The sequence below is a fragment of the Plectropomus leopardus genome, chromosome 6 (assembly GCF_008729295.1).
Source record: "Plectropomus leopardus isolate mb chromosome 6, YSFRI_Pleo_2.0, whole genome shotgun sequence".
NCBI classification, from domain to species: domain Eukaryota; kingdom Metazoa; phylum Chordata; class Actinopteri; order Perciformes; family Serranidae; genus Plectropomus; species Plectropomus leopardus.
Window position 1 is genome coordinate 16,717,724 of NC_056468.1, and position 13,169 is coordinate 16,730,892.

The 13,169-nt window shown below is 37.9% G+C and overlaps 1 protein-coding gene across 2 annotated transcripts; it reads right to left on the minus strand.

The window, feature by feature from the left end:
• Positions 1-1,676: 1,676 nt before the first annotated feature.
• LOC121943936 (arrestin domain-containing protein 3-like) lies at positions 1,677-12,565 on the minus strand. Of its 2 annotated transcripts, XM_042487549.1 has the most exons (7): positions 12,121-12,565; positions 11,950-12,019; positions 11,476-11,623; positions 10,276-10,378; positions 9,903-10,168; positions 8,876-8,970; positions 1,677-3,160 (listed from the first exon to the last, which is right to left on the minus strand). In XM_042487549.1, the coding sequence occupies exons 1-7, from the start codon at positions 12,392-12,394 to the stop codon at positions 3,157-3,159; spliced, it is 960 nt and encodes a 319-aa protein (XP_042343483.1). In that variant the 5' UTR covers positions 12,395-12,565; the 3' UTR covers positions 1,677-3,156. The 2 variants fall into 2 exon arrangements, with proteins under 2 accessions (XP_042343483.1, XP_042343481.1); XM_042487547.1 differs by lacking the exon at positions 1,677-3,160 and having other exon boundaries at positions 7,248-8,970.
• Between the last annotated feature and the right edge of the window lie 604 nt (positions 12,566-13,169).

Below are 13,169 nucleotides of genomic sequence, written 5' to 3' on the forward strand. Positions count from 1 at the left end.
TGAGTTAAGATATGCATAAAAAACAGGGGATCTACTGGCCCATAGAGTTGAGATTAACGGCAGCTGAACGCGGACAAGTGTGCCAGAGTAGGTAACTTTAGCAGGCGAGCGACTGACTTCTGGATTAGTGCCTTTCTAGTTTTAATGACGGTCTAAAAAATTTAATCTTGTGGCTCTTTTAGACTTTTCAGATGTTATCAAACCAGATGGTTTACATCTAGACAGAGACGGAAGACGTTTCCGGAGTGTTTGACACTCACAAAAAATTATTTACGGATTTACAGTTCTCTTTTCCCATTTTAGCAAATGGGGGGAAAGTCTTTCTTGGCCAGTGTGCATCACGTGACCAACTCGAACGGTGTAATTGCACTTTTAGCCACTATGTAAATTTTGCATCAACGCCTGGCACACTTCCTGGGGGCTTGGTGGACACCCAAGATTAGTGTCATCAATTCAGAAAGTGACCAAATGTCTGCCTTTTAAGTTGACCTTTGGCCTCTTGGATATAAAATGTCATCACTTCATCATTTTATTCCAATGGGCATTCATTTGAAAATCATTCATAATTACCGTATGAATTCTTGAATTTTTACAAAAACACTTTTTGCAAGGTCACTGTAACCTTGACCTTTGACCATCAAAATCTTATCTGTTCATGGTTGAGTCCAAGGGGATGTTTTTGCCAAATTTGAAGAAATCCATCAAGGTATTCTTGTTACATCACATTCAAGAGAATAAGACAGACAAGATTACAGTGACCTTGACCTTTTGACCATGAGTAAATAAGTTTATGCTTGAGTTCAACCAGACGTTTGTTCCAAATTTGAAGAAATTTCCTAAAGGCACTCTTGAGATGTCCCGTTCACGAGCCATGGGTGAAAGGGTGGACCCACAACCCAAAAACATGATGGCTGCGGCTTTGCTGGCACAAAAGCATAAGACAACAAAAGCTTTCTAATTAATAAATAATCAGATTAATGAGTAAATAGTTATAGTAAATATAGATTGTATTGCCATAGCGTGCAAATGTCCTGTGCACAAAAACATGATTTATTCAATTTAATTACATTTAAGTATGTTTCCTATTTTAGTGGAACATATATTTTAATCTGAAAGTCTACATAGCCTGGTGATATTAGGCTAAAAACAACCGTGGGTTGCTGTAAGGGTACTGTCTCAAGTCCCAGAGTCACCTTGCACATCTGACAGTGATTTCATTACACTGATCACCACTGACAGTGCTATCCTTGGTGCTTGCTATTTGCTGGGGTTAAAGTCATCATATGTGTCATCCAGGAACAGCTATGTGAAATATGCGTGGTGGTGGTAAGCAGTTCTCAGCTCTCGCTTGACAGGTTTGTGGCATTTTGTCAAGAAAGGGATAAAAAAAATATGATACTGAGAGCAAGCATGAGCAAAACCTCTGAAATTAGTAGCTCCTACCACTGCAAACTGCTGCCCCCCTTAGGAAACCCAATGCACTGGATAACACGACAAGACAGGGGTCCAAAAGAGAAAAATCAATGTTTAAAAAGTCTAATAATGAAACAAAAAAGACTAATAAAAACAAACACATTGATGTAAAACATATCATCATTTTTTTTATTCCAGTTCATCCAAAAATTACACGTTTATCCAACTGCAATGATATGACAATGTCAAAGAATACATAAAAATCAATCTTGCAGTAAGATTCTGAGTATCTTTGAATTTATGACACTATTGTAAGACCCGAGACATCAGATGCTGACATTATAGAGAAAGCAGCATAAGAGGAATGTGACTGGAATCTTTGGTGGAGAGTTTAGACAAGTTCACCATAAATTATGTCATTTAAAACTGGCAGAAACCAGCCTTTCAGGCACACAGATGACAATAAATAGTCAAACCATCTTCAGTTCTGATGGACCTACTGTTTGTGAGACATGACTCAATCATGACTGTGAGACCTCGAGGGTCTGCATATATTTTCTTTAGCTGTACTTGCAGCATTAAGTTATTGACAAAAAAGAGGCACTGGAGTTTGAGCCCAGCAACAGCCGAAGCAAGTCATTATGCTCACCAGCTGTGGCTGTCAAGGTGTGAACTCACTCTGGATAAACGCTACATACCAATACTGCAAATTAGTTTCAAATATTAAACAAACACATTAAAAGTTTAATTTTCACAGCAGCAATATGAACAAAGCTCCCTGAGATAAATTGAACTCACACTTTCCAGCCATCTGAAGTTAGTGGATATTAACATACTGGCTCGCTTACAGTGAGCGCCAGCTGAATAGCAAAGAGGAGAAACTTTCCTCCAGGAAATTACGCTGATTGTGTTTGCAGTAACTTACAAATAGGCTAAAAAGAGTGAATTTAGTATACATGGTACTTGCACTGTTTTCCCTGCTGAAGGGAGCAGAAAGTAATTTGGTGCAAAGTATTGAATCAGTTCAGTCGAGCATTCAGCTGTTTGCATGGCTCTGTCATCATCATCATTTGGAGCACATATGCTTCTTATTAAGTCAGATTATAGAATAAAATACATCTCTACGCAGTATAATTATATTAAAGAATGTATGTATGACAGCATTTAATATGTTAAAATACATGAGGTAACTTTAGATAAAAATATAAAATCAGACTTAACATATACGTAAAATAATATATTCCAAATCTTCATATTACAATTTTAGGACTATGTCACACAATCCCTTGAAGATTCATCTGGGGCATCACACACAGTAACATATCTTGTACTTACAAGAACAGGAGATTTTTATCTGAATGTAAACAGTGAACACTGGAAAAACATGTCAATTATTATGGCTCAAGTAGTAATATCATTCAGACTGTAACATATCTTTCCCCCCACGATTCAGGCTTTTCGGTCATACAGAATAGACACAGAAACACTTGTAAACTTTTATAGTCTATAGTGAACACTAGATAGAACACGCATGCTCTGAGAGCTGCTATAGGCTGTAAGTAAAATGATAAAATACATCAAGGCAAGAGAGGATAATGCCTGTCAGACAGTATGAAAAGCATCCCACCATCATGTTAGATCCATTTGAAACTCATATATGTGGTGGGTCAGCATTGACGGGGGTGTCACACAGGATGATGGGAAACAGCACTGTGAGGTTGGGGGAAGCTCTTGTGCTGAGGCTCACCTATAGGAGAAAAAAGAAAAAAACAACATAAACAGACTGGAAAATCATTATGAGGCTGTGTCAACTCTCTGTAGGCAATTTTAGCCAACATTACTGCCTATTAAGGGCACACTCATATTTTAAGATAGCATCTATTGGCACCAACTCTGTCATGCTTGCTTGAATTTTTATCCTAAGATGATGTGTTTTATTAATTAGCTTTAATTTATATCATATCAAAGTGACTGTCCTTAGCAGATCTGAATATCTGGATAAATAAAATGTATGAATAGCCACTAAAAGTAAACACCTGCACAGCTTGGAGCCTGACATTTTTTTTTAAAAAAGGTGTTTTGAACATTTGGCATTTTTGAAATTGAAAATGGCCACCATAGAGTTTGAAAAAAGGACACTTAGTTTTTTTTTTTTGGTGTTCTAATACATTTCGGATTTCTAATGATTCCAAAAATATATAGTTTATCAACTCCCTGAGAATTTTGAACGAAAATACACAAGGAACTGGACTTAAAAGTATCTTAAAAGAAGTTAGGCTAAATTTAGGTAAGGGAAAGACTGAGAGAAAAAGGCTGAGCAAGCATTTGCATGTGGTTGGTGATCTGCATGTTTGTGCATGTCAAAAATTGTAGGAGAAATGTGGATTTTTAATAGGAAACTGCTTCATTCAGTGTTTTTACCACTTTTAATCACCCTGTCTGTTATTTTATAGAGGAAGAGACCTCTGTAGATAATTCGGCTTCTGGTAAAAACCTAACAATCAACACTGAAGGAATCCTAACTAGAAGTTTAGGCTTGCTGCAATCTGAAATCCTCACCACCAGATGCAACCACACCCCCCTCAATCTTACACACTTCACCTTTAAGTAAAGGCTCTAAATACTTCCACTACTAGTTTTTAGACATTTATTTTTTCAGTTTTACGCTTACATGTTTAATGTTCCTTCATGAATATGTTCAATTAAGCCTGGGACATGTAGTATTCTAGTTGAAGGAAACTACACAACACGCAGGGAGTAGGAAGACAATGGCGGTTAGTAATTAAGAAAAAAAAAATAATTAAGAAAAAAGAAAAATGGAAATAGCAAGATTCTGATGCCACCTGGAAACAAGGCTCTCAACTTTTTGGCAGAAATTAAGATGAAGATAATGAACAATGACAGATTTAAAAAAAAAATAAGTGTCTAAAGACCCTGTGATCATGCAACATGGATTTAGTTTTCAATCTTGCTTCAAAATAAAGCTTAAAGTATATGATAATGAGTGCACATCAGTGTATCTTCATCTAAAGTAGCATGTGAACCCTGTAGTAACAAACAGGAAAAACAAAACATCGGGTATAGACAGAGCTCATACACACCCCTGTGGGAGCTAACATGTAAATGGATACACATGCGTGCCTGGCTGAAGTTTTAGTGTCTCACCAACAGTTGCAAGACAGGACAAACTGGGTGATTTAATAATCGTAGTTTTTTTGTCGGTGTTTTCATACATGAAACCTTCCTCAGTGAGCGCATACCAGCGTTATCTTCCACGAGGACGTTTTTGAAGTCAAAGAAGTCCGGTTTTGCCGAGTCTATTTTTCCCTCTCATAGTGGTCCAGTGGACTTCGGCTCCCCCTTTTAGTTTCAGCGTTAACGAAGTGATCTCCTGTCAGCACGTCTCCATTGGAGACAGTATTCTTCTCATTCAGCGCGTTGATATTGATGTTGAAATTATCGTCTTCTGTAACACTGTTAAGACTCGAGTTGTTAAAAAGTATTTCTACTGATGATAAAATAATCTATTTTTTTTTCAAAAACAACAGAATCCCTGGGGTTGAACTGTTAGTTTGGTTCAATGCAAAGGTATCACCTATTTGAGTATCAAAATGCAAAAACACAGCCCCACTTTGCTGGCGATACATAGTGCGCATGCGCAGAACATGCCTGAAGACCACCCGATTTCGGGCGGAGCCAGAGCCTGAGGATCTCAGTACTGCTGCAGAAGGTGGTGACTTAACTGTTAAATATATGTAATAACATTTGAGACCATTGGTGAAAAGTAACAAAGTAAACCTACTCGAGTACTAGCCTCCTTGAGTAAGCTAGGGGAGACAGGGGACAGTTGCAACAGCTCTTATTCCTCCATCTAGATACATGCTAGAATGATGAAAATGCACATTTATTCCATCAGAAAAAGTGGTGCGTTAAACATCCTGTTATTTTACGCAGGCGCACTCTTAATACAGTGGTGTTTAATTCCATTCAGTTCAAAGGGCTCTTGGCATGAGAAACACATGTTTACAGTACCAAGGCAAGTGTGAGATGTAAGCAAAACATGTTGGTACAATAAGTCAAGGTCTATTAGACATTTATTTACATGCACTGCAATGCTGATTAGGTTAGACCCCTGACATGCCCAACAAATGGGAAAAAACATAGCCTACCTCAAGGCTGGTTTCACTCTTGTTGCAGTCTCTTTTGAGGAATGTATGTTAATCTGGAAACCATAGTAAAACGGTGCAAAATGTTTTGAGACGGAATGTGCCCCTGCTGTTTTATTTCTTATATAAAAAATGTTTTGGGATGTATGAATAGTTTTTTTCAAGATCTGTATTTTTGTTATATTTGTCTTGACCTTTTGTATAAATTAATCAAAACACACTCACTTTTTATTGACTTCTATGTCTATGTCTATGTCTTAAGATGACATGGTCAGCACGTCCACAACAGTGTCTCTAGCTAGAACATGATGTTCTGTCACAGCTGATAGGATGTTGCAACAAGTTGTTGCAACTGTCACCAAGCTAAGCAGCTATATTACAACAGACCAAACAGCAGTGTTTTTCAAAGTAAAACAAGTCATTGTGATTACATAAAAGGATAGTTCACCCCGATACATAAAATTGTCAACTTTTGTTTGCTACATTTGCAGATTGATGCCCGTACAAAAAATAAAAACAAGATTATGTTAAAATGTCACTGTGAGTTACATAATCTTTGGAGTTGGTACTATAACAGGATAATTTCAGTAATTTGTAGTAACTCTGTAGTAACTAAATCATCTAAAAGAGTGAGGAAGAGGGATATTAAGAGTGCCCTCCCCAACAAATAAAACTATATTAAATGAGTAATACTACAATATTAATGTATAAATAAATACTATTCTAATAATATTATATAAATTAATTATATGATATTACTGTATTTAAAATAATTATATTTTAATATTATAGTATAGATAAACATCATTACAATAATATTGTACAACAATGCATATTTTCAGCATACTATAATTATTGAGAGAAAAAGCAAATGTTAATTACTTAAATTCTATGTGTTTTTAACATGCTGCAACTGTCCCCAGGGTTGGGGCCATTCTTATTTTTTAATTCAAATAAATTTTGTGAAAGATGTGTTATAGGTCATCATGTTAAAATAGTATTAGCAATTAACAGACAGGTGTAAGTTTATTATCTAAAAATTTGGTTGGTGTAGTCCAAATGAGTAACTGAGAGAAATGCAGAAAAAGGGTAGTGTCCCCAGTCTCCCCCTACCTCTCCTTTATTTGAAAATGCCCCTTTTCTGCTACTTTACACTTTCAATGCATAACAGTTCAGAAAAAAACATACTTTACTCTGCCACATTTACAACACCATACAGACTACAGATCATCTGTAGTATATTCTGCTTTTTTTTGTTATCGTTTCTGTCACATCCCAAATCAAATCTATTGAAAACTATTCAAGTTGTCTGCTATCATACACTAGAGGACTGCCTTTAATAGCTAACATTAGCTAGTGTTGCACACTGTTCAAGCTGTAACAGAGCTGTTGAGTGGCAAGGCACGCAAACGTGCATGACGTTACATCCTTTTTCCAAGGAAAATTCTGTCTAGTCTAAGTCAGTCCATAGGCTGTTATAGGCAACAGAGATAGGCGGGTGGGTCTCAGTTTTTGAGTGACATTAAAACCTATTCACCCATTGGCAATAAAAAAAAAATTACACATGTATAAAGTTCCGTACAGTACCCTTAAATAATGTCATATTAAAATGACACATCCAACTTTTCAGGCACACAGATGAAAATAAAGAGTCAAACCATCTTTGGCTCTGATGGACCTGCTGTTTATGAGACATGGCACAAATATAACTGTAAGACAAGGAGAGTCTGCATACATTTTCTTTCGATGTACTTGCAGCATAAAATAATTGATTTCCAGTTCATTGTCCAAAAAAGAGGCACTGGAGTTTGAGCCCAGCAACAGCCGAAGCAAGTCATTATGCTCACCAGCTGTGGCTGTCAAGGTGTGAACTCACTCCGGATAAAAGCTACATACCAATACTGCAAATTAGTTTCAAATATTAAACAAACACATTAAAAGTTTAATTTTCACAGCAGCAATATGAACAAAGCTCCCTGAGATAAATTGAACTCACACTTTCCAGCCATCTGAAGTTAGTGGATATTAACATACTGGCTCGCTTACAGTGAGCGCCAGCTGAATAGCAAAGAGGAGAAACTTTCCTCCAGGAAATTACGCTGATGGTGTTTGCAGTAACTTACAAATAGGCTAAACAGAGTGAATATAGTTTACACGGTACTTGCACTGTTTTCCCTGCTGAAGGGAGCAGAAAGTAATTTGGTGCAAAGTATTGAATCAGTTCAGTCGAGCATTCAGCTGTTTGCATGGCTCTGTCATCATCATCATTTAGAGCAGTGGTTCACAACTGGTCCAGTCACAGGGTCCAGATTTCTCCTTTGTCATTAGTTAAAAGGTCCACACATCATAAATGACCACATATGGAAATTAATTTCACAAAATGTAAACAACACCTTGGCTAGCAAGATAAAGAATTAAAAGTATTGCAAGAATAAAGAGAAACGGCACTTCAAAATTAAAGCTCTGAACTGGAAATTCACCGTACTTCAAAATAAAGTGTTTTTTTGTAGTTGTTTTTCACACTCTTCATGTTCAAAAGTCAATTGTAGTCTATTAAGAATGAACCCGTGAACCACTTTTGGACCGCAACTCACCATTTGAGAACCAATGATTTAGTGGACATTTACCCGTAGTGTGCCCATACTTCTTATATAATAAGATTACAGGATAAAGTACTTCTACACAGTATACTTACAAAACTGTATGTATATAACAGCAGTTAATATGTTAAAAGACACGATGGAAGTTAAAATAAAGATATAGAAACAAACTAAACATATACTTATAATAATATATTCCAAAATTGCATTTTTAGGACTATCTCACACAATCCCTTGGAGAGTCATCTGGGACACACAATAACATATTATGTATTTTGACAAGAACAGGAGAATGTTATCTGAATGTAAACAGTGAACACCGGAAATACATGTTGATAATAGAATAGTTGATATGGCTCAAGTAGTAATAACATTCAAACTGCAAAACATCATTAACCCTCCACACTTCAGTCTACGCAATCATACAGAACAGACACTAAAACACAACAGACTCCCTTTGATATTTTGAAACAATCCATAGCAGAGAGTACATAGATAAAACACACAGTCTGAAAGCTGAATAAAGGCAGTTTGATGCTTTAAGGCAGTTTCCACAGTGTCAATGGCAATTTTCCGGTCCAGTACTAAAATTGATACTATTGAGAGTAAAATGATAAAATACATCAAGGCGAGAGAGAATAATGCCTGTCGAACAGTATGAATCCCACCATCATGTTAGATGCATTTGAAACTCACATATAAGGGGGTGGATCAGCATTGACGGGGGTGTCACACAGGATGATGGGAAACAGCACATCGAGGGTGGGATAAGCTCTTACACTGAGGCTCACCTATAGGAGACAAAAGAAAAAACAACATAAACAGACTGGAAAATCATTATGAGGCTGTGTCAACTCTCTGTGATCCACAGAAGCACTTGCAATTTCACCCAACATTACTGTCTTTAAGGGGCTGTGGCACGCTCATTTTTTAAGATAGCATCCATTTGTACTAAGAATGTAATGCTCCAAAGTCGGGCTAAGTTTTAGTGGGGGAAAAACTGGCATGGCCATGATCAATTGGGTCCCTGAATGAAAATGGGTTAGACCCACAAGTCTCCCATTTATAGGCACGGTGTCTTAAAGATATATTATGTAGACCTTTCCTAAAAAACAATGTGTAGATTGAGACGAAATCCCTCTTGATCATCACTTATGACCCACTATAAGTGAGTAGTGGTGCATTTTTCTTCAGAGACTCTGCTCACTGCTTGTTGTTGTATTTTCTTCAGATTTTCTGTGCTTGGGTCATTTGTAGGCATGTACCACCCCCCCATTTTGCACTAAATCTGTGCTATAAAATTGCTACAGCAATTTATCAGACATAATTGAGCATGGGAGTGACCATCATATCATAATTTCCTAAGCTCTTATACACTATAAATTATCAAAGTTTAAAAATGTGCTGAACCAAAACTCAGTTTTTTTCTTACAGATTTCTAAAGAAAAAAAAACTTGACTTCTGTCTTTGAATTCACAGCTTTCAGATGATCCACACTACTTCAGTTCTATTGACCTGCCATCTACGGCCAATTGTAAATCTCAGAGCGTCCACTGAAAATCCAAAACACATCAAATCATTAACATCAGGTTTCGTTGTGTTTACAGTGGCAAATAAAAGCTCTCTGAATAACTGAGTCAAACTGGATAATGAATGATTTCTCCCAGCATCTTATACACTTGCTCTGCACTCATCAGACCACCAGTCAGACATTGGTACCAACCTCTAGAACGTTATCAATGTCTAGGATGCTGCAGTTAGAGATGGTGGGTGAAGCAGACGGGGGAATAGTGAACATGATCTCGGTGTGCACATCAGAGGTGTAAGCGCTGATGGGCTGTCCAGTCACTGACGCCAGGTTTTTCATAACCACGGTCTTGTTGGCTTTGTTGAGGGTGTAGTAAACCTGCTTCTGTTGCAGTGTCACCTTTGGAGTAGCTGTTCGAGATGAAGCGTTGCTAAGCTCACAAATTATTTTCACAGTCTCACCTGAAGGAAGGACAGACACATTGTGTGGATGTGATTATTTTAGGCAAATCTTTCAAAGGTAAATATATTGATCATTCTTTATAGGAATGGATGGATGGAAACAGTACCAGGGACGAAGGCTTTCTTCTCTATGCTGGCTTTCAGTGTGATGGGACCTGAGGCACACCACAGGCAGCACAGTGTCATGGTGTTGGAGCCTGAGAGAGGAGCCTGCAGAGACACAACACAGGGACAGCGGTGCAGGATAACAAGTGAGTAATGGACAGAAATGCATATATTTCAATTTAATCGGTTTTCTGATCATCTTCTTGTCTCATTACCCACAAAGTATGAGAAAAAACACAAAAAAAAAACCAAGACAAAAAAACTGGAGCTGCCTTCCCACCACATATTTGAATTCTATTTTTCGTAGCTTCTGAGTACCACTTTCATTACCTCTGTGCACTGCATTGTTGGACAATAGTGTCACACATAATGAGGCCATGTCTTAAAGATGGAGATTCAAAATCTAGTTTTCAGCAGTGGTGAAATAGAAGAACATTTACTCAAGTACTTAAAAAACCAAAGTATTTTCACTGTATGCACACCACTGGGGAAAATACATTTTTAATGCACTACATTTGTCTGACAGCTGAAGTTACTCTTTTTTTGTCACTTTTAATATTGCATTTTTTTATACTCTGTCCAGTGGAAACAATTTCCAAATTTGGTGGAACATAAGCTAGAGGAACTCTAAAACCTTCTTGGATCAGTCGGAAAATGTATCGTCACAAAGCTGAAAACGTGGCTGTTTTCATCAATTTTATAGAGATGAATGTTTCTGACAGGACAGCCACTCTACAAACACATGATGATCCGACAGAAAAAAATGCATTGTTGTAGTTGAAACTACCCAACAGCATGTTGAGGAGCTGCATTAGCACATTCTTTAACATCTACAGCAGTAAAATGCGACATCCACAATATATAACAATAATATTAATCCCAAAAACACTGACAATGAGGAAGATTTTGAGTGAGAAATTTTGCCTCTTGATATTTTAAGTAAATTATACGCATGAAATGATGTTGAACGTGAGATTGTATGGTGTTGATATTTTTACTTGAGTAAGGGATCTGAATTACGTATTTTATATTTGCTGAATACTCCCAAATTATTGTGTTCAATCGAATGATCAAACAACAAGCCTAATTCCTAGCCTTTCATTAGTAAGGAAGTGTGCATGCTACAAAGAAATTAGGAGGATGATTGGGTTAATGAGGGCCACGGGCCCCCCAGCAGGTTAATATGGCCATTTATTACTTACCCCCAGCTCTGGCTGGTTGGTATTAATGCGGTACACATAGTTTAACTCTGTCGCAAAGTCCTTGACCATATGCCAGGGTCTGTCGATGCCCACTGTCAAAGTGTACGCTATTTGTCCATGAGGCCCATGGAAGGAGGATGGGAACTCTCTGCATGATATAAAAATAACAATGACAAAAATCAAGAAGGGAATGGAAACAGAGATTCAGATGCAAGCTTGAAACAAGACACTTTTAGTGGCAGAAATTCAGATGAGGATACATTAACAATCTCAAATGTTATAGAGAAATATAGGTATCTAAAGATCCAGTGATCACATGATGTTCAATGGGGTTTAGTTGCCGTTCTTGCTTCTAAATAAAAAATCTAAGTTTATGATGGTAAGTACACATCAATGTATCCTTATCCAAAATAGCAAGTAACAGAAACAAGAAAACAAAACAAAACACCGGATATGGGAAGTGCTCATACACACCCCTGAGGAAGATGGCATGTGAATGGATACACATGCGTGCCAGGCTGAAGTTTTGGTGTCCCACCAACAGCTGCAGGAGAGAGACAAACTGGGTGACTTTACTGAACAATGCCTGATTGTTTGTAGTCTTTTCGTGCACGCAGCATGCACCCCTCGTCGGTGAGCGTTTACCGGCGCTTGCTTGTAAGAGGAGGATTTTGAAGTGAAAGAATTCCACTTTTGCCGAGTAATTTTTGCGATGTCTTCTCTTCCTCCCTCCCCCTCCCCCAGTCGACCAGTGGACATTTGCTCCCCCCTTCAGTGCCAGCGTTATGGCAGTGATCTTCGTCTCCTTCGTGAGTTCAAAGGAGATGTGTCCTGTCAGCACGTCTCCACTGGACACAGTATTCCTCTCGTTCAGCGCGTTGAAGTTTATGTTGAAGTTTTTTATGGTCTGCTGGAACATCGTTGAGACTCGAGTAAAAACGTCTACAGAAGGAAAAAAGACTCTAGTTTCGCAAAAGCAAAAGATTCCCCGAGGTAAGGCTGTTCATTTGGTTAAATGCAAAAAGATACGCAAACACCCATTAGAGCATTAAAAGGCAACAACACTGCACTTCGTTTTTGACAACAAAAAATTGTATTCAACAGAGTGCGCAGGCGCAGAACTTGCCCGAGGAGGACCAGCCCTGATTTCAGGCGGAGCCAGAGCCAGAGGACTGATGGACATGCTAATAAAGGGACAAGAAGTAAGTGGATGAAATGTAAAATATTATGAAACCAGAGGTAACAGGTAACTAAGTTCATTTACTTGAGAAGGGGAGACCGGGAATGGGTGTAACAGCACCATTTTCATCATGTAGGGATGACCTGGCTATGAGCCATGCAATGCATTTATTGTGTGACCCCTTCCTTCCTTACCTTACTTGAGACATTATTGGTGGGAGGTGGTGGTATTTTCTACATGAGTATGTAACTACGTTTTGAGAGAGACTAGAGGCAAAGTTGGGATCTGCTCTGCAGGGTATTCATCTGAATTGACATGAATGATTTGTTTCTTGCTTCCTATCTTTGTCAAAAAAAGTAATAATAATCCTCCTGTTCTGGCCTTAGGGTAGTGCCTAGTGTTTTTCTACATTTCTGAATCATTTCATATCAACACGAAAATGATCTTCCTTTGGAAACTCTGTGGTAGATTTGAAACCACAAACCATATGGTGTTCTGAATGTCTTTACCCAAC